At 37.6% G+C, this 17,475-nt stretch overlaps 1 protein-coding gene, 1 non-coding gene and 1 pseudogene across 2 annotated transcripts; all 3 read left to right on the top strand.

Moving 5' to 3' along the window:
* The first annotated feature begins 313 nt into the window (after positions 1–313).
* Positions 314–4,793, top strand: LOC120115070 (annotated as a pseudogene).
* LOC120115077 lies at positions 2,496–2,575 on the top strand. Its single transcript, XR_005515449.1, has one exon. It is a non-coding gene; the product is annotated as a small nucleolar RNA J33 (small nucleolar RNA).
* Positions 4,794–6,837: 2,044 nt separating the features above from the next.
* LOC120115069 lies at positions 6,838–13,710 on the top strand. The gene is made up of 10 exons (XM_039135830.1): positions 6,838–6,921; positions 7,173–9,434; positions 10,295–10,424; positions 10,537–10,625; positions 11,051–11,289; positions 11,792–11,878; positions 12,117–12,216; positions 12,340–12,541; positions 12,626–13,242; positions 13,306–13,710. The coding sequence occupies exons 2-10, from the start codon at positions 7,218–7,220 to the stop codon at positions 13,708–13,710; spliced, it is 4,086 nt and encodes a 1,361-aa protein (XP_038991761.1). The 5' UTR covers positions 6,838–6,921; positions 7,173–7,217.
* The last annotated feature ends 3,765 nt before the right edge of the window (positions 13,711–17,475 follow it).

The raw sequence follows: 17,475 nt of genomic DNA, 5'->3' as shown, positions 1-17,475 counted from the left end.
AGCTGAAAGATACTGTTGATTAGGGATAAGCATGGACATTTTCTTTTCTATTCTTTCCTTACAAACTAAGTCTCTGCCTAATAAGGTATTTTTCAGATATGAAGCTTCCTACCAACTCCATTATATATATAATTGGACATAAAATATAGAACTATCTTATACACTATGCAAACTTTAATTCTGGTTGAGAATCCCAGTTTCAACGCCATTACAACCCATCAAGCTACCCCAACTGGCCAACTCCAGTCCTGTTGCCATGTCTGGACCCGACTCACGGCCATCTCCCCGGATGATGAACCGTACAACATAATCCCATTTGGAGGTGAAGAGAAGCAAAAAAGGAACTGCCTCTCATGATAAATGGAGGAACTATGATGATTTCAACGAGTACTTCCGGAGCAAGAAGTGTTTTCAGAATCTCAAATGGCCACTCGATTTCAGTGATTTTACTAATGGAAGGAAAATCAGGTTTGTCGAACAAAGGACGTTTTGGAACGTCTTTAAAAGCTTCGACCGGCTTTGGTTGATGCTGTTTCTTTTCCTTCACGTTGGGGTTATCTTGGCCTGGGAGGGGAAGAAGCTTCCATGGCAGGCTTTGGACAACAAAGATGTTAAGGTTAGAGTTCTAACATTGTTCATCACATGGAGTGGAATGAGGTGTCTCCATGCTTTACTCGAAGCAGTCATGGAGTTCGGTCGTGTTTCGAGAGAGACGTCGGGACTCGGCCTTAGAATGGTGCTAAAGATTTTGGTTGCTGCGGCATGGACTTATGCTTTTTTGACTTGTTATACAAGGATCTGGTCGCAAAAGAACTACAGCAATCATTGGTCTGGTGAGGCTAACCAAAGGGTAACTCTTTTTAGGCTTGCATTTCTTTATGCGTTACCAGAACTGGTGAAATTGGTATTCTTTTTCCTTCCAAGTATTACGCTGAACTGTAAAGTACTTTACCCAATATCATGGTGGTTCCATGGTGATTGTTTTATCGGTCGGGGGATGAAGGAGGGTGTAGTTGATAGCATCAAGTATATTTTATTCTGGGTTGTGGTGTTAGGCACACAATTTACATTCAGTTACTTCTTCCAGATTAAACCCATGATTAGCACAACAAAACAGTTGTTGGATTCGAGAATTACCGAGTACGAGTGGGACTGGAAAACCATCTTTAGTGTCGGCAACAAGTTCATCATTGGATTGTTGTGGTTTCCTGTGCTGTTGATTTACTTGGCAGATACTCAGATTTGGTACTCGATATATTCTCCGATTGTCGGGGCTGCAATGGGGTTGATGCAACAGCTAGGTGAGATCAGAAACATCGAGCAGCTCAGATACAGGTTTCAGTTCTTCGCCGGTGCCATTCAGTCCAACCTGATGCCACAAGAGGAAACAAATATCAGTTGTGGAAGGGGAAAATTCAGGGAAGCCATTCATCTGCTGAAGTTGAGATGTGGGCTGAGGCAGCCTTTCAAAATGGTCGAATCAAACCAGGTCAAGGCTAACAAGTTTGCTTTTATATGGAATGAAATTATTACCACTTTTAGGGAAGAAGATATCATATCTGACGATGAAGTTGAGCTATTACAGTTGCCCCCGAATTCTTGGGGAATCAAGGTTATCCGTTGGCCTTGTTCTCTTTTGGGGAATGAGTTGCTACGTGCTCTTGATATGGCTATGGGCTTCATCGATCGTCCCGATAAGTGGTTGTGGCATAAGATATGCAATAATGAGTATAGGAGATGTGCTGTGATTGAAACATATGATAGTATTAAGTACTTGATGCTTCGTATACTAATCAAAAACAATACAGAGGAGCATTCCATTCTCGAAGCCTTGTTTCGAGAAATCGATCATTCTATTGAGATCGGGAAGTTCACTATGACATTTAGAATGGCTTCGTTGCTTCAAGTTAATTCCAAGTTGATAAAACTTCTTGAGCTGTTGCTTAAACCCAACAAGAATGTGAAAAAGATTGCTTATGGTATGCAGGAACTTTATGAATATGTTCATTACCTTTATAGAGTGAAGAGGACCGCATCACCCATGGCCGAATCGCTATTCGAGAATGCGGTTGATTTACCGGATCCTGGTAACAAGAACTTCTATATGCAGGTTAAGCGCTTGCACACTATTCTTACCAGCAAGGACCCAATGCAGACCAGTCCTGTAAATAATGAGGCGAGACGTTGACTTGCTTTCTTTAGCAACTCACTCTTTATGAAAATGCCTCGAGCTCCCCAAGTGGAAAAGATGCTTGCTTTCAATGTCCTTACCCCTTTCAATGATGAAGATGTATTATACAGCACAGAAACACTCCAAACTAAGAACAAGGATGGGGTTTCTATCTTGTACTATTTGCAGACCATTTATGATGATGAGTGGAAAAACTTTGTCCAAAGAATGCATCGAGGGCGATGGGTAACAAATGATTTAAGAACAATCATATCAAGAGATATAAGGCTTTGGGCATCATACAGGGGTCAGACACTTGCACGCACCGTCAGGGGAATGATGTACTATCAACGAGCTCTCCAGCTCCTAGCTTTCTCGATTCTTCATCCGATACAGATATTTCGGTTACAGAAGAGGAAGGTATTCCTTCAGCGAGATTTCTGTGCAAAGGCCATGAGTATGGTATTGCTTTGATGAAGTATACATATGTAGTTTCCTGTCAGAACTATTGGGAACATAAGTTCGTAAGGGACCCTCGTGCCGAGGAAATCGCTGATCTTTTGAAGCACAATGAAGCCCTTCGAATTGCATATGTTGATTATATTCAACAGGGAATAAAGAGAAGGAATATTACTCTGTTCTCCTTAAGTACGACCGGCAACTACAAAGGGAAGTGGAGATCTACCGAATCAAATTACCTGGCCCAATGAAGCTTGGAGAGGGCAAACCAGAGAATCAGAACCATGGTTTTGTCTTCACTCGTGGTGATGCTGTTCAAACTATTGATATGAACCAAGATAACTATTTCGAGGAAGCACTAAAGATTCGAAATTTGTTGGAAGAATTCAAGTACCACCATGGTATCAATAGACCAACTATCTTGGGAGTTAGAGAACATATTTTCACTGGCTCGGTTTCATCAGTTGCTTGGTTTATGTCAGCTCAGGAAACGAGTTTTGTTACCTTGTTCCAATGTCTATTCGCAAATCTGCTGAGAATCCGAATGCATTATGGTCATCCCGATGTCTTCGACAGGCTTTGGTTTATGACTCGTGGCGGCTTTAGTAAAGCATCCAAAGCGATTAATATCAGTGAGGACATTTTTGCAGGCTTTAACTGCACTTTGAGAGGGGGTAGTGTCACACACCACGAATACATTCAGGTCGGCAAAGGAAGAGACCTTGGGCTGAATCAAATATCAACATTTGAAGCCAAGATATCATGTGGGAGTGGTGAACAAATCCTCAGCAGAGATGTTTACAGGTTGGGTCAAAGACTTGATTTTTCAGGATGCTATCATTTTTTCACACAACAATTGGATATTTCTTCAATACAACAGTGATCATCCTTTCTGTCTATGGATTTCTATGGTGTCAACTTTATCTGGCTCTCAGTGGTGTCGAGAATTTCGTTCTAGGGAACGACAACAACAGCAAGAAAGCACTCAGTGCCGTTATTAATCAAGAACTCGTCATTCAGTTTGGATTCTTTTCTACCCTTCCGGCAATACTAGAGAGCTCCATTGAGACTGGTTTCCTTGAAGCCATTTGGGAATTTTTGGTCATGCAGCTACAACTTTCAACTGTTTTCTACACATTCTCAATGGGAACACGTGCTCATTTCTTCGGTCTGACCATCCTTCATGGGGGTGCAAAGTACCGGCAAACCGGGCGTAATTTCGTTGTGCAACACACAAGTTTTGTAGAGAATTACAGACGGTATTCACGCAGTCATTTCATAAAGGCCATCGAATTTGGATTTATTCTTATAGTTTATGCAGTGTACACCCCGTCAGCCAAGATCACATTCTTTTACATAGACATGGCAGTCACATGTTGGTTCCTAGTTTTCTCATGGATTTGCTCCCTTCCTATTCAATCCTTCCGGTTTAGATTGGCTAAATACTGTGGAAGATTTCGACGATTTCATGAAATGGATTTGGTACCGTGGTGGTGTATTTGTAAAGGCAGAACAGAGCTGGGAAAGCTGGTGGTACGAGGAGAAGCACCATTTACTCACAACCAGCCTTTGGGGAAAGTTACTGGAAATTGTTTTAAACCTTTGTTTCTTCTTTTCCAATATGGAATTGTATACCATATGGGAATTTCTGGTCAAAGTAAGAGTGTTTTTGTTTACCTGTTGTCTTGGATCTTCATTTTCGTGGCAGTTGGAATTTATCTAACAATGTCGTATGTCCGGAACAAATACGGGGCAAAGGAGCATACATATGTTCGGCTCGCTGAATCCCTGGTGATGACACTTGGGATACTTGTCATTATCGCTCTCAGAGAGTTTACAGCCTTCAAATATGTTGATATTTTCACCAGCCTGTTGGCTCTCATTCCCACTGGCTGGGGACTTATATCGATCGCTTAGGTATCCCGACCCCTTCTTCAGAATACCAGACTCTGGGATTCAGTGGTTTCCGTGGCTCGATTCTATGATGTACTATTTGGAGTTATTGTGATGGCCCCAGTGGCAGTTTTATCATGGATGCCTGGATTCCAGTCGATGCAAACAAGGATTCTCTTTAATGATGCATTAAGCAAAGGCCTGCAAATGTTCAAGATTATTACAGAGAAAGTGCATGAAAATGATTTCTAACCTCCACTTACTATTGTAGATGATTTTATTCATCATTTTCTTACACTAATCAAAGTCTGCTTTCCTTTCTTTCTTTCTTTTGTGATCGTAAATTGTGTTTTATTTGACCTCATTGCACGAAATTTATTGAAATAAAACAATGTTTGAGCAGCTGTCTAACCTCCACCATCGCTGAGCCGCTTTATGAATTAGTGGCTGCAAGTCTTATCTATTTCTTCATGCTTAATCGGTTTCTGGCAATCACTTCCTAGAGGCCTTATAAACTTCTTTACATTCCGAAAAATGAATGATTTCATCTATTTCCACACCTGAAAATGCATCGAATACAGATATTAGATATAAATACTTTAGGAAACGTAAACGAATCTGCTTCCTCGACATGCTATGAACTAATATTGCGTCGTCAGGGCAGTGATTTCATTCAACCAATTTGAAAGTTCATAATGCAACTGAACATGTAGCCAAGGTATCATCAGAACAGCCAGATAAATGCACTTACATTGTAAATACCTGCATTGGTTTCTCGGATATTCTTTGTTTAAGTTTAACCTTCACGTTTGTGCCGTTATCGATAATAGATTCAAGAACGATCCAAACCTTCCCCTCTAATCTGTCCCCTTGCCGATGTTCTATGAGCCAAAAGTGAACCTACAGCAGCACAAGCAGAACTGCAGAAGCATTTCTAGTGGAAACTGAGTCGAATTTCATATCCATATATTATAAATGGAATGAGCAATAACAACCAACAACCTTGCTAGTGAGCTGGTGAATGATACAGGGCCGAACCGATGATTTCGATATGTGAATGTCGAGCCAAAACAATTCATGATAAGGACCAATAAGTTTTTAACACCATCAGGTAGTCTAGCATTCGACTTACCAAGCCTTTTGCTTTCTTTAGGATCATCTTTCTTGCCCGTCTAGCTCAGTTGGTGGTGAACAAGGCTTTTAACCTTGAGGTCGTGGGATCGAGTCCCACTGAGGGCAATTCATAACGGAGGTCTTTCACGGACGTTGGGGGCAGCCTACTACCCTACCTCCCTCTTACCCCATTATATATGGGAATAAGGTCAGCTAATTTTTCTTGCGCAAAGACTCCTTATTTTTGCTTTCTTCGTTATGTATTTTAAAGAAAAATACAAATATTTTAAAATAACCCAAAAACTTCAAAAACCTTCATTTCAACACATAAACCCACGCCGACCATCGCCCTTTGCCACTGACGAAGCTTCACCCGACCTCATCTCCCCCTGGCAACCAAAACTCCCATGAAATCGTGACCGATCGATAGTTGATCGACAGTGAATCGACATTTTATACCCATATCACGATTCCAATCGATCTCAACGACAACTACAACGACGTATGACTAGGAGAATGACAGAGACTATGTCGGTGACGGCGATTGTGATCGAAAGGAGACGATGGTAGGTTAAGGATGTGATTTAGAGATTTTAGGTATTTTGGGCTCTTTTATAATTTAATAGCAATTAGGGTTTTTTATAAATATAATATTTTTGAAAAAATAAAATTCAAAATACCATATTGTGAAACGTGTCATTTAATGGAGGAAATTAATGTAGTTGACGGTCCGGATACCTAAATGGTTAAGGTTTGTAATGTTAGACACTTGGATGAGTCAAAAAATAGTTTAGACACCTATTTAAGAATTTAGGTATAGTTTTGGCACTTATTTTAGTATTAAGCCTTTTTAATATTTAGATAATGACGCAGTGTAATTTTGGAGCGTGTTTCGTTATTTGAAAATTACGTCTAATTTAGAAATTAAATTAAAAAAAATCATGAATTTGAATAAAAATATAATTAAGGACTAAATTAAAATTTTATTAGATTCATAGAGTTTTTATTCTAACAAGGAAACGTAAAATGTGAAAAAATATGAAAAAAATAAAGACAAATAAATATTTGTAATAATAATTATCATAATTTAATTAGTTATAATTAATTTCGCAGCAGCTTTGGGATTTGTTTTCCTTTGTTATTTCTTTTAATTTTATATAATCAAAAGCCGAAGTATATATGTTTCCCCCGTCTCTCCTCCCCTTGGATTCTTTCTCCACTTTTTTCCTCTCGTTTTCTTCGTCGGAGAATAGCGTCAGTTATCACCGGCGAATTGCCGGAAAAAGGTAACCGTGTTTTGTCTACAGCGAGTTATCACTTTTCATCCAAGACATTATCTCGTTTGAATCATTTAAAATTTTTTTTTGTAAAAGAAATGTTAATTCAGTCCGGTTTTTCACTATATTTTTTATTTTGCGAGTTTTCACTATCTTTTTTTATTCTGCGAGTTTTTCACTACAGATCTGGTTGATTAGAGAGATTTAGGTTTTGTTCTTCTGTTTTTAACGGATTTTTTTTGAATTTGTGACTATTTAAGGGAAATAATTGGAATTTAGGTTTTTCTTTTTTCGGTTTGGTTTTGATGGAAGAGCGATTGAGATCTGGTGAGCATTCGGGTGTGGTGAAGGAAAGGAGCCATTCGGGGTGTTTGATTGTGAGGAAGAAAGGGGATGGTTCGGGTGGAGCCGGGTCCGCAGGGACCCACGAGATTCACGAGCCTAAAACATATAAGAGGAGGTCTAGGATGATTATGCATGATTCGGGTTCTAGCGATGAACTAGTTATGCCACCTCGAAGGCGTGCTGGGCCGGAAACAATTAAAGTTTGTAATGGTTTAGCAGCTTATGAAGAGAGTGAAATTGGTAGGAAGAGGAATAGGGAGGAAAGGGTGAGGCCAAGTGACAAAGGTTTATTTGGTTGGAATGGGGAGGATTTGAGTGAGAGTAAGAGGAGTAGGTTAGAGGTGTTTAACTTTGATGAGTATGATGGACTTGAAGAGGATATGATTATGAGAACGAACAGATTTGATTATGGTGGGGAAGAGGTTGGCGGGAGGAGACTGTCTAGTTCGATGCCTGCAGTTGGTCGGATGAGTATTGAGAGAGAATATGAGTGTGGTCCTAGCAGGCATGCTTTTCCTGAGAAGAAGAAGAAGAATGTGACGTTGTACTTCGATAAAAGTGAAGGGATGAGTCGGGGTGATCCTGATTATAGAAACAGGTTTAGGAAGGATAGGGATGACACTCTGATGCATTATCCGTTGTTGAGGGAGAGGTATATGGTTGATTCAGATGAACCCATCAGGGTTCAGGGCAAAAATGGTGTTTTGAAGGTAATGGTGAACAAGAAAAAGAAGGTTGGCGAGCCTTTGAGAAATTTTGATCACTTGGAAGTTGAGGAAGGCCAAAGTGATTCAAGGATTGATGATAGAGTTCGGAGAAACTTGCATGCTTGTTCACCTTTGTACTCTGATACCGAAGTTCTTGAGAAGCATGTTTCATTTGGTAGGAAAGAGAAAAAGAAAACGAATCTGCTAAGGACGCCAACAACTATGAAGAATATGGTCTCTGACTCTGATTCTGAGTACTGTGATACGTCTCTGAAGCTTCGGCCAAAGGATAAAGAAACTTCTAACCGGAAAAAGAAGGTAAGTAGCAAAGAAGAGAAAGATCAAGTTGAGCAGCTTCAGCCTACCAGAATCAAAGAAGGAAAAAATAGGCGTGGATGTGGCACAGAGAAACAGAAATTACGTGAAAGAATACGGGAGATGCTTCAGGAAGCAGGCTGGACAATAGATTATAGACCAAGAAGGAACAGGGATTACTTGGATGCAGTGTACATCAACCCAGCTGGAACCGCGTACTGGTCCATCATCAAGGCATATGATGCACTTCAAAAGCAGCTAGATAAGGGCAATCTGCGCAAAACATCTGGTGATGGTCCTGCATTTACCCCATTACCAGATGAAGTACTCGGCCAATTAACAAGGAAAACAGGAAAGAAGATGAAAAGAGAGATGAAAAATAAGCGAAAAGATGAAAGTGGCAGTGAGGATGCTCAAGAACCTGTCGGTAGGAAATCTTCAAGTACCAGGCATGAAGATGAGAGTATGGACAGCTTGAGTCATGAAGAGAAACCGAGTTTCTTAATGAAGGGTAAGTCAATGAAACGTAGGATGAATGATAATCATGCCTTCAGTGGATACGCAAAAGGTCAAAAGTCTCTCCAGGTGCATGATAGCTATGAAAAACCATCCTCTATATCCAATTCTCATCATATTCATGGAAGAAAAAGTAGAAAACTTGGCAGATGCACCTTGTTGGTTCGTGGTTCTAATGTGGATGTGAGTTCAGAGGGTGATGACTTTGTTCCATATTATGGGAAAAGAACACTGCTTGCCTGGCTGATTGATTCTGAGGTTGCGCAGTTGAGCCAAAAGGTGCAGTATATGAACCGTAGGCGAACAAAAGTGATGCTAGAGGGCTGGATCACAGGGGATGGAATCCACTGTGGTTGTTGTAGTAAAATCCTTACAGTTTCCAAATTTGAGATTCATGCTGGAAGCAAATTGCGACAGCCATTTCAGAATATCTATTTGGATACTGGTGTTTCTCTCCTTCAGTGCCAAATAGATGCATGGAACAGCCAAGTGGAGTCTGAGCAGATTGGTTTTCATTCCGTAGATGTAAATGGTGATGACCCGAATGATGATACCTGCGGCATTTGTGGAGATGGGGGGGATCTGATTTGTTGTGACAGTTGCCCCTCAACATTTCATCAGAGTTGCCTAAATATAGAGGTACTTCTGCATAATTTTTACATTTGTAAATGGCTGTGACTTGAGTCTCTTGTTTGCTTCTTTTCCTATAAGTTTTCCTTGTAGACCTCTGCTCAGTTAGTCAGGTTATGTAGGTTTTAATTAGATTGTTCTTAGTGTTGAGAATTTAGGGAATACTTTATGGGAAACTACTACAATTAGTCTGCATATATTATTTATTTATTTCTCTTCCCCTCCCTGGCCTGACTCCAACTCTCTTCTTGCTTCCTTATGAGAGATATTGGTTTTGTTAATTGGAGTTAATGACCAGAGTTTGATCGAAATATGTTGTTAGGCGATACAATTTCGTCCTTTCAGCGTATGGTTATGCTCTTTTAAAGGTCTTAACTATTGATTTATGGATTGGGATCCCTAAATGTGTTTAGAGCCAAATCGAATTTAAGGGCAATCTTGAAGAGTCCTCTGAGTAACAGCAGTTGGACATGTAATTTGTTTGACAAATGAAAGCTTGTACCAGTTTCCTTTCTATAACTTTTGGAAGACACTACTTTTTCCAAATGTGTTCTCCTTGTTGACTGTTCTTAGGACCTTCTCCCTGAGATAATATCAGCAGTGTTTTGTATTTTCTGTTAGAAATGGTTTTTCAGTGGCTTAATGCGGCCTCCATCAAGAAATTTTCAACTATGACTGTTAGATATATTAATTGCTTTGGCGTATGTTTTGATGACCTGAAACCATTGGCTTTTAATTGCCTTCCAAAAGATGAAGTTTATTCTGGTTAGAGTATTTACTATCTGAAAAATATATATTTTTGAATTTGTTAACAATGAGTCAATGCTGCCTAATGGCTTCACTTAGCTTTCTTATATACATTTTTACAGTTTCTACCAGCTGGTGATTGGCACTGTCCAAATTGTATATGCAAGTTTTGTGGTAACGGCAGCAGCATTGCTCAAGAGGATGACGTAACTGATTGTGTCCTTCTCACTTGCAGCCTATGCGAGAAAAGATGTATTCGTTCTCTTCTTTTTGGTGTTCTTAATTCTTTGAAGTTTGAAGTTGCTGTGTAGTTTCCTCTTCTTGATTTATTTTCAGAAATATTCTGATCCTTTCACTTTTTCAGACCATGAATCATGCATCAAAGTGACAGATGATATTCATATTGATTCCGACCGTTTAGTTATTCCATTTTGTGGGAAAACATGCAGAGAGGTAAGATTTTTTTTCTTCTTCTTTTGTTGGAATGCTGAATATTGTGATTTGATGTAAACCAAGAAAATGGGAAAAATCTACTATAGAAGCAATCATGCCCTTTGTATACCATCTCTAAGAGATGTTAAGCGTATTTTTCATCAAAAGGTTGAAAAGGCAATGGTGTTTCTCAGAAAGAAACTTTGGTTTATTCTTGACATGATGGTGTTGGCATTTGTTGCTATTGTTGTGGATAACTAAAATATTACTATGAATCCTATTGGCAATGGAACTTTATTTGTATGTGGCATTCACTATTTAACCATGATGTTGTTAACGTAAATGGTTTATCAAGGTTTGCCGTTTGCATATGGGTTTTCTGCCAGATCGTAGATTATGCCATTTGATATGTGAAACATTAAGAAATGCCTTTGTTGTTTCTACAGCTCTTTGAGCATTTACAGAAGTATCTAGGGGTCAAACATGAACTAGGAGGAGGATTTTCATGGTCTCTTATTCGAAGAACAGAAGCAAAATCAGATATATGTGCCAGAGGGCTTCCACAAAGGGTGGAATGCAATTCTAAACTAGCTGTTGCTCTGACTGTGATGGATGAATGCTTTTTGCCCATTGTTGACAGGAGGAGTGGGATCAACTTAGTAAATAATGTTGTTTATAATTGCGGGTAAGCATTTTGGTTGCTGAGTTTTAATGGATGTTGGTCTTATTAGTTTCTCCATAGTAGTCCTTGTCTAGGAGATTGCTCTTAGTTTTTAAGCATTTAGACTATGTTTGATATATATTTTTATTACCTTTCTTGTCAGATTATGATATGCTTTCACAAAACTGTTGGATAGTGATTGTATGCATTTTTAATTATATATATATATATATATATATATATATATATATATATATATATATATATATTATAACAGTTTTCTATAGGATCTGAGGGATAGATTTCATATTTTAGTGGTGTTGATATATTTTATTCAACAGTTCAAAATTACGTTGAACGCTTGCTTTGTTATGATTTAGGTTAATCTTTTTATCCATTCTCATTTTCTGCTTGGTTATTCTTCTGTTGTCTATTCCTTTCCTGGATTATACTTGTAGTTACCGTGGCATAATATTCTCTTTTGAACATGTCTTAACTGGTTGCAATTTGCTGTTTTTTTTTAAAGATCAAACTTCAACCGGCTGAATTATGGTGGCTTTTACACGGCTATTTTGGAGAGAGGCGATGAAATACTTTCTGCAGCATCAATCAGGTAAATAACATTTAGGAATCGATATGCCATGCCTTCCCCCCTCTTGCAGTTAGTTATCTTTGGTTGGATCAATAATTATGTTGGACAAACATAGTGAAGACCGGAATCACCTAACAAAACACGCTCACCTGACTTCTTCCAGTATATATAACTGGTTGGGTGGATTTGGTGCACTCATCTGGATTATCTATCATTTAAATAAATGCTAACTAATTTGATATCTTATTGTCGCGTGTAGGTTCCATGGAATTCAACTAGCAGAGATGCCATTCATTGGCACACGCCACGCATACAGGAATCAGGGAATGTTTCGACGGCTTTTCTGTGCTATTGAGTCGGTAAGCCGTGAGGAAAGATTGTATATATATGTTTATGTTAGTATGTGTATATCTTGTTAGCCTTACGCATAACTCGGTTGTTCCTTGCATCACCGATTTTGTTCTTTTTTTGTTTTTCTGAAGGCTCTCCGTTCTCTCAAGGTTCACAAACTAGTCATCCCTGCAATTGCTGAAGTTACGCCTACATGGACTGGGGTTTTTGGTTTTACTGCTCTGGAGGAATCGGTTAAGCAAGAAATGAGGTCCATGAATATGTTGGTCTTCCCGGGTATAGATATGTTGCAGAAGTTTCTGCTGAAGCTCGAAAACATGACGTCTGACGCAGGTTTTAATTAGTGCAGTTGTTGCCAATTGTTTTCCATTGTGTTTTGTTTACTGTTCTTAACCTTCTCAAAATCTGCCCCTTTAGGTGCCAAGCAAACTGATCCAATAACTAATGAGCAAATCACACCCGAGGTGGCTAACGGATCTAAACCTGGTTTATCATCTGGGAATGATACGGATGGTGATTTGAATCATTCGGGTAGGATAAATGGTGAAACTAGAGTTACAGACTCGGATTCCCAATGTCCAAATGTGTCCCCGGAACCTAATGACGAAACTGCACTTACGAATTATCAAACGGAGGACACGAGGAATGTATCTAGGGAAGGTAGTGAATATGATGCTAACCCTAGCCCAAGCCATGACGCGCATGAAATGCAGAATAAGGCAGGACTAGATTATCCTGCTAAAGATAATCAATCAGATGATAGGACTGATTCACGGTCAGGGAATAAGCCAACCGAATCTGCTTCAGACAGTGAAAACGTCACTACCTCTATGGACTATAATGCAGTAGACCAGGGAAATAAAACAGCATCAGACTGTGCTAACGAGAAAAATATCCGATCCCGTGAAGAGTGTGATATGGAAGCTGTCGATGCAGGCGGCAATGTTGATGTTAAAACTAAGCTTGCAGTTGAAGAAAGTACAGAGATGGAAATGAAAAAAGTACCAGACTCTCCCGATGAACATAACAGTCAATCCTCTAAAAGGGAGTGACACGATGAGTGATGATGTTCATCAAGTTGTTAACTTAGCGGTTCCGATGAACTCGAACCAAGAGTGTTGGTCAAGGAAAACACGCTTGTCGACGATGAGTCCGGGGACAAATTAGCAAAGCGGGCTTCCCCCGAGATGGAAACTAACTCGAAATTGGATCGTCACAAAGTCGTTTCTGGTTTTCGGGAGGAGCATAATGTGTGCGATCGAGAATCGGATTTACATCGGGGCAGCTGCCTGCCCCCAGTCCCAATAAAATCCTTGACCTTCTTGGTTGTATTATGTAACTACCCCATTGAAAGTTCAGAATCAGTATCTCATTTTAAATTTTTGATTGGTGTTCGATTTGCATACTCTGTTTCCTTTCTTTATGGAAAACAATGCTTGCTCAAATACTTATGTATAATTGTCTCTTTGGGTGAAAGAATTAATTTGTGTCTTTCGTCTTAAATTTTTATAATAAATTATATAAAAATGGGTTATATAATTAGTATTTAAACTTAAAAATTCTTAAATTGATATTTGTATTGGCATGCAGGAACTGAATTAAGATACAAGCAACAAATATTGGGGATAAATATAAAAAATGATGGCAAGAATTTGATTGTTAAAATTAAGAATGGAGGATTTAAAATCAAATTTATCTAATTTTGAAAGCGAAAATGTTTTAAAAATATTTCAGCCAAACAAGTGAGAGATTAATGCTCAATTTTATTTAATTTTCTTTGACGATCGTTAGTTCTTTTTTTCCCTTTATCTTTGTAATTGGCGACGATATTAGTTTTGATGTTAATCGGCGATTGTGGGTATTCATTATATTCTTATTTTATCTAGTGTATCTTTACTTTCTTTTATTGTTTTTAATTTTTAATAATTTTATTTTTATGACGTGTTTTCTCTGCCTTTATGATACGTTTTCGGTTGTCTGGTCATTATTTTCGTTTATCTTTTTCCTCAAGGCTAGATTTGGCATCGCCATGACTGATCAAGATGACGCTTATTTGTTATCATGTTGATCTTCTCTGCTTTGGACCCTCGGATTGGATTTGGATATGTGATTTGCGTTCATGGATAGTTGTTTCATGTTGCTCGACTTCGATTTACATTTTTTCGATGATCTTTCAATAATTTAATCCCTTTTATGGTTCATTTGCCGATGCGGTCAGATCTATTTATATATACCTTTTGTTCGAGTATATTTGGTTAATTTTTTAACATTTTTCTTGTATGATACTCTTGCGATGTTAAATAACTAATTTTCTTGTGTTAATGATGATAGAAAAATGTCATTTATTACATATTTAGTTTATGATTATAATTATAAATATTAATTGTAATTTATTTTTTATGTTTAATAAAATTAATTGTAACACCCTAGACCAATACGACACAGTTAACCAATCAGAATGCCACACGAAACCATCAGAGTGCCTAACAAAAAATTTTCTTAACTTCTTAAATAAAATAATTACTTGAAATCACTCATGTTTATATAAAACAGATTTGCATCAGGAGCTCTCAAAATAGGTAAATCAAAATATACAACCCAACAATTATAAATAAAGTTACGATTCGAATGTACAAAATAAAGGGATCTACACATATACATGCCCTCTAAGAATTTACTCGAGACATACTCTGCTTTGAATCTTGTTATGGATCTCGGCTCCTCAAAAGGCTCCTCAAACACTCTACCTACTAACCTGCGTAACGAAATAAATTCCAAACGCTGATCTCAATTGTAACATCCCAAATCATGGTCAGTGACTAAATTGCAAATTTTGAAAACTAGGTGCTCGATTTCGAAATAAGTTAAAAGTTCATGGATTTAATTGAAGAGAGTTGATGTTGGATTTAATGATTAAGTTTGGAAATATTAAGGGTACTATGGTAATTTTTCAGGGAAGATTTTTATTTCCCTTTATAAAGGATAATAAGCACGTAGGAAGAAGAGAATTCTCCAGAGCATTCTTCAGTCTTCTTCTTCCTCCTCTCAACCGTGAAGCCTTGTATAAGGTAAGTGGGTCTTTAGTTGGTTAATTCTTTCGTTTTAAACCTTGTTTTGATTCTTGGGATATTAAGAAAGATTAAGGAAAGCTTTAGGTGGCTTAAAACTCAAAGATTAACAAGTTATGAGAAATTAAGAAAAATGAGTTTTTAAGTAACTTTTTGAAATGGAAGGAGATAATAGATTGTGAAGTTGAATTTGACTTATCAAGGGTTAAATTAAGAGATATGAAGTGATAGAATGGGTTTTAGAACATGTTGGAAATTTAGTGTGATTCTTGAATGCCATGTAAATGATAGAATTTTGAGTTTAAAGAAGTGATTATGGAGTAGAAATGAGTTTAAGTATGTGTATGAAAGTTAGGAATATTAAAGGGAATGAAGTATGATGTGTTGAGCTGAAAATGAAGTGATTTTCGAGCTCAAAATATGATTTCTGGGCAAGGGGAATCGGTACCCATTCAAGGGGAACCGATACCCCTTCAAACGAACAAGAATTTCCAGTATGTCATGGGGGAACCGATACCCCCATAGGAGGGAACCGATTCCCCCTAAAGGAAAATTGGGAATATGGGTTTAATAAGTTCGTTTAAGTTGCTAGTATCAAATTACAAGGTGTAGGTATCTAATAATTGCCTTAAAATGTATAATTATGTAGATTCAAAGCTTAAACGAGTTCCGGAACCATTGACAAGTAAGATCGATCAAGGAGAAAGATAAGAAATTGGAATTGACTACTGAGGCCAGGTGAGTGCATACAATTTAATTTATAATGTTTAACGGAAATAAGACTTGCGACAAGTCTATTTCCTATAGTAGAAGGCCTGAATGTATGATCATATGCATATGTTTGATTTGGGGATATGTGATATATATTATAGTATGTATTAAATGATTTGTGTGAATGCATGCAGCGTGATAAGTTATAGGAATTAATATGAATGATCTATATGATTACATGAGAATTTGAAATAGGTTATATGATAGGTGACCATACATGTTACATAGTAAATGTGATCAATTATAAGAATCAATATAATAGATTTATATGACTACAAGAGAAGGGTGGTGAGTTAAATAAGGTTAGACTATAAAGTAATATGAGAATAATATATTAGTGAAGGGAATTGAGTATAAATGATGATGTTAAACTATAAGATAAGTGTTATAGAGAAGAAGTATACTTAAAAGAGAATTATGGTATAGGAGTTATGTAAAATTTTAACTAAATAAATAGATTCAACTGGTATAAATGGAAAATGAGATCAGTTAGGTAGCATTTACCTATGAGATAACCTAAGATTATATGAATAATTAGCATAAATGACATAAGGAAAACTTATGTGTTATATGAATTAAGCATTGAAATGAACAAAAGATATATTCAGGTGAAGTTATTCGGTGATATGAGTATATGACATTATTATACGGTTTAGATGAAATAATATACATGAATAAATGTGATTGTGTGAGAAATGATAGAAAATATATGAGAACATGTATATGTTATATGAATACAAGAACATGAGATATGTGACATGTGAATTATATGGAAATGTTCTAAGCGTAAATGAGCCATGTGTTTATATGTATATGTGATATGTGATGTATATGACAATGAGCTATGTGAAAGAACTACGTGATTACATGTATATGTGAATGAAGATACAATATTATATGAAATGTGATTTGTGTACATGAATATGAAACAGAATATAAAAGATAATGCCCATGATATGTGTCATGAGAGCTAGGGGTATAGTTGGCATGCCAAGAGTCGAGGGTCTACGCGGTCCTTCGGGACATATGTATATTCTTTGGAACATGTGTGAAGTCTTGAAAGACACATACTTGATCCCTAGTATATGTATATGATTCTTAAGGAATAATATGTGGTCCTTATGGACATTATTATATGGCACTACGGTGCAATTCTACGCGGTCCTTCGGGATATATATATATATTCTGTGGAACATGTGTGAAGTCTTGAAAGACACATACTTGATCCCTAGTATATGTATATAATTCTTAAGGAATAATATGTGGTCCTTATGGACATTATTATATGGCACTACGGTGCAATTCTACGCGGCACTTCAGTGTAATTATATGAGCTGTGGTGACAGCATTAGTGCACAACCTCTATAGACTCACATATCGATAGTTCTCACATATGTACATGGGCTAATCCAGAGATATGAACAAAT

Source organism: Hibiscus syriacus, unplaced genomic scaffold (genome assembly GCF_006381635.1).
Source record: "Hibiscus syriacus cultivar Baekdansim isolate YM2019G1 unplaced genomic scaffold, ASM638163v2 tig00110257_pilon, whole genome shotgun sequence".
Lineage (NCBI taxonomy): Eukaryota > Viridiplantae > Streptophyta > Magnoliopsida > Malvales > Malvaceae > Hibiscus > Hibiscus syriacus.
This window is presented reverse-complemented; position numbering and strand designations above follow the sequence as displayed.

Bases quoted from the DNA above. Each gene is read 5' to 3' on its own strand.
- LOC120115069 (XM_039135830.1), top strand. From the start codon at position 7,218: ATGGAAGAGCGATTGAGATCTGGTGAGCATTCGGGTGTGGTGAAGGAA. The intron at 10,425-10,536 runs GTATTCGTTCTC...TCACTTTTTCAG, and splicing joins CAGCCTATGCGAGAAAAGAT to ACCATGAATCATGCATCAAA. The intron at 13,243-13,305 runs TCCTCTAAAAGG...CTTAGCGGTTCC, and splicing joins CCGATGAACATAACAGTCAA to GATGAACTCGAACCAAGAGT.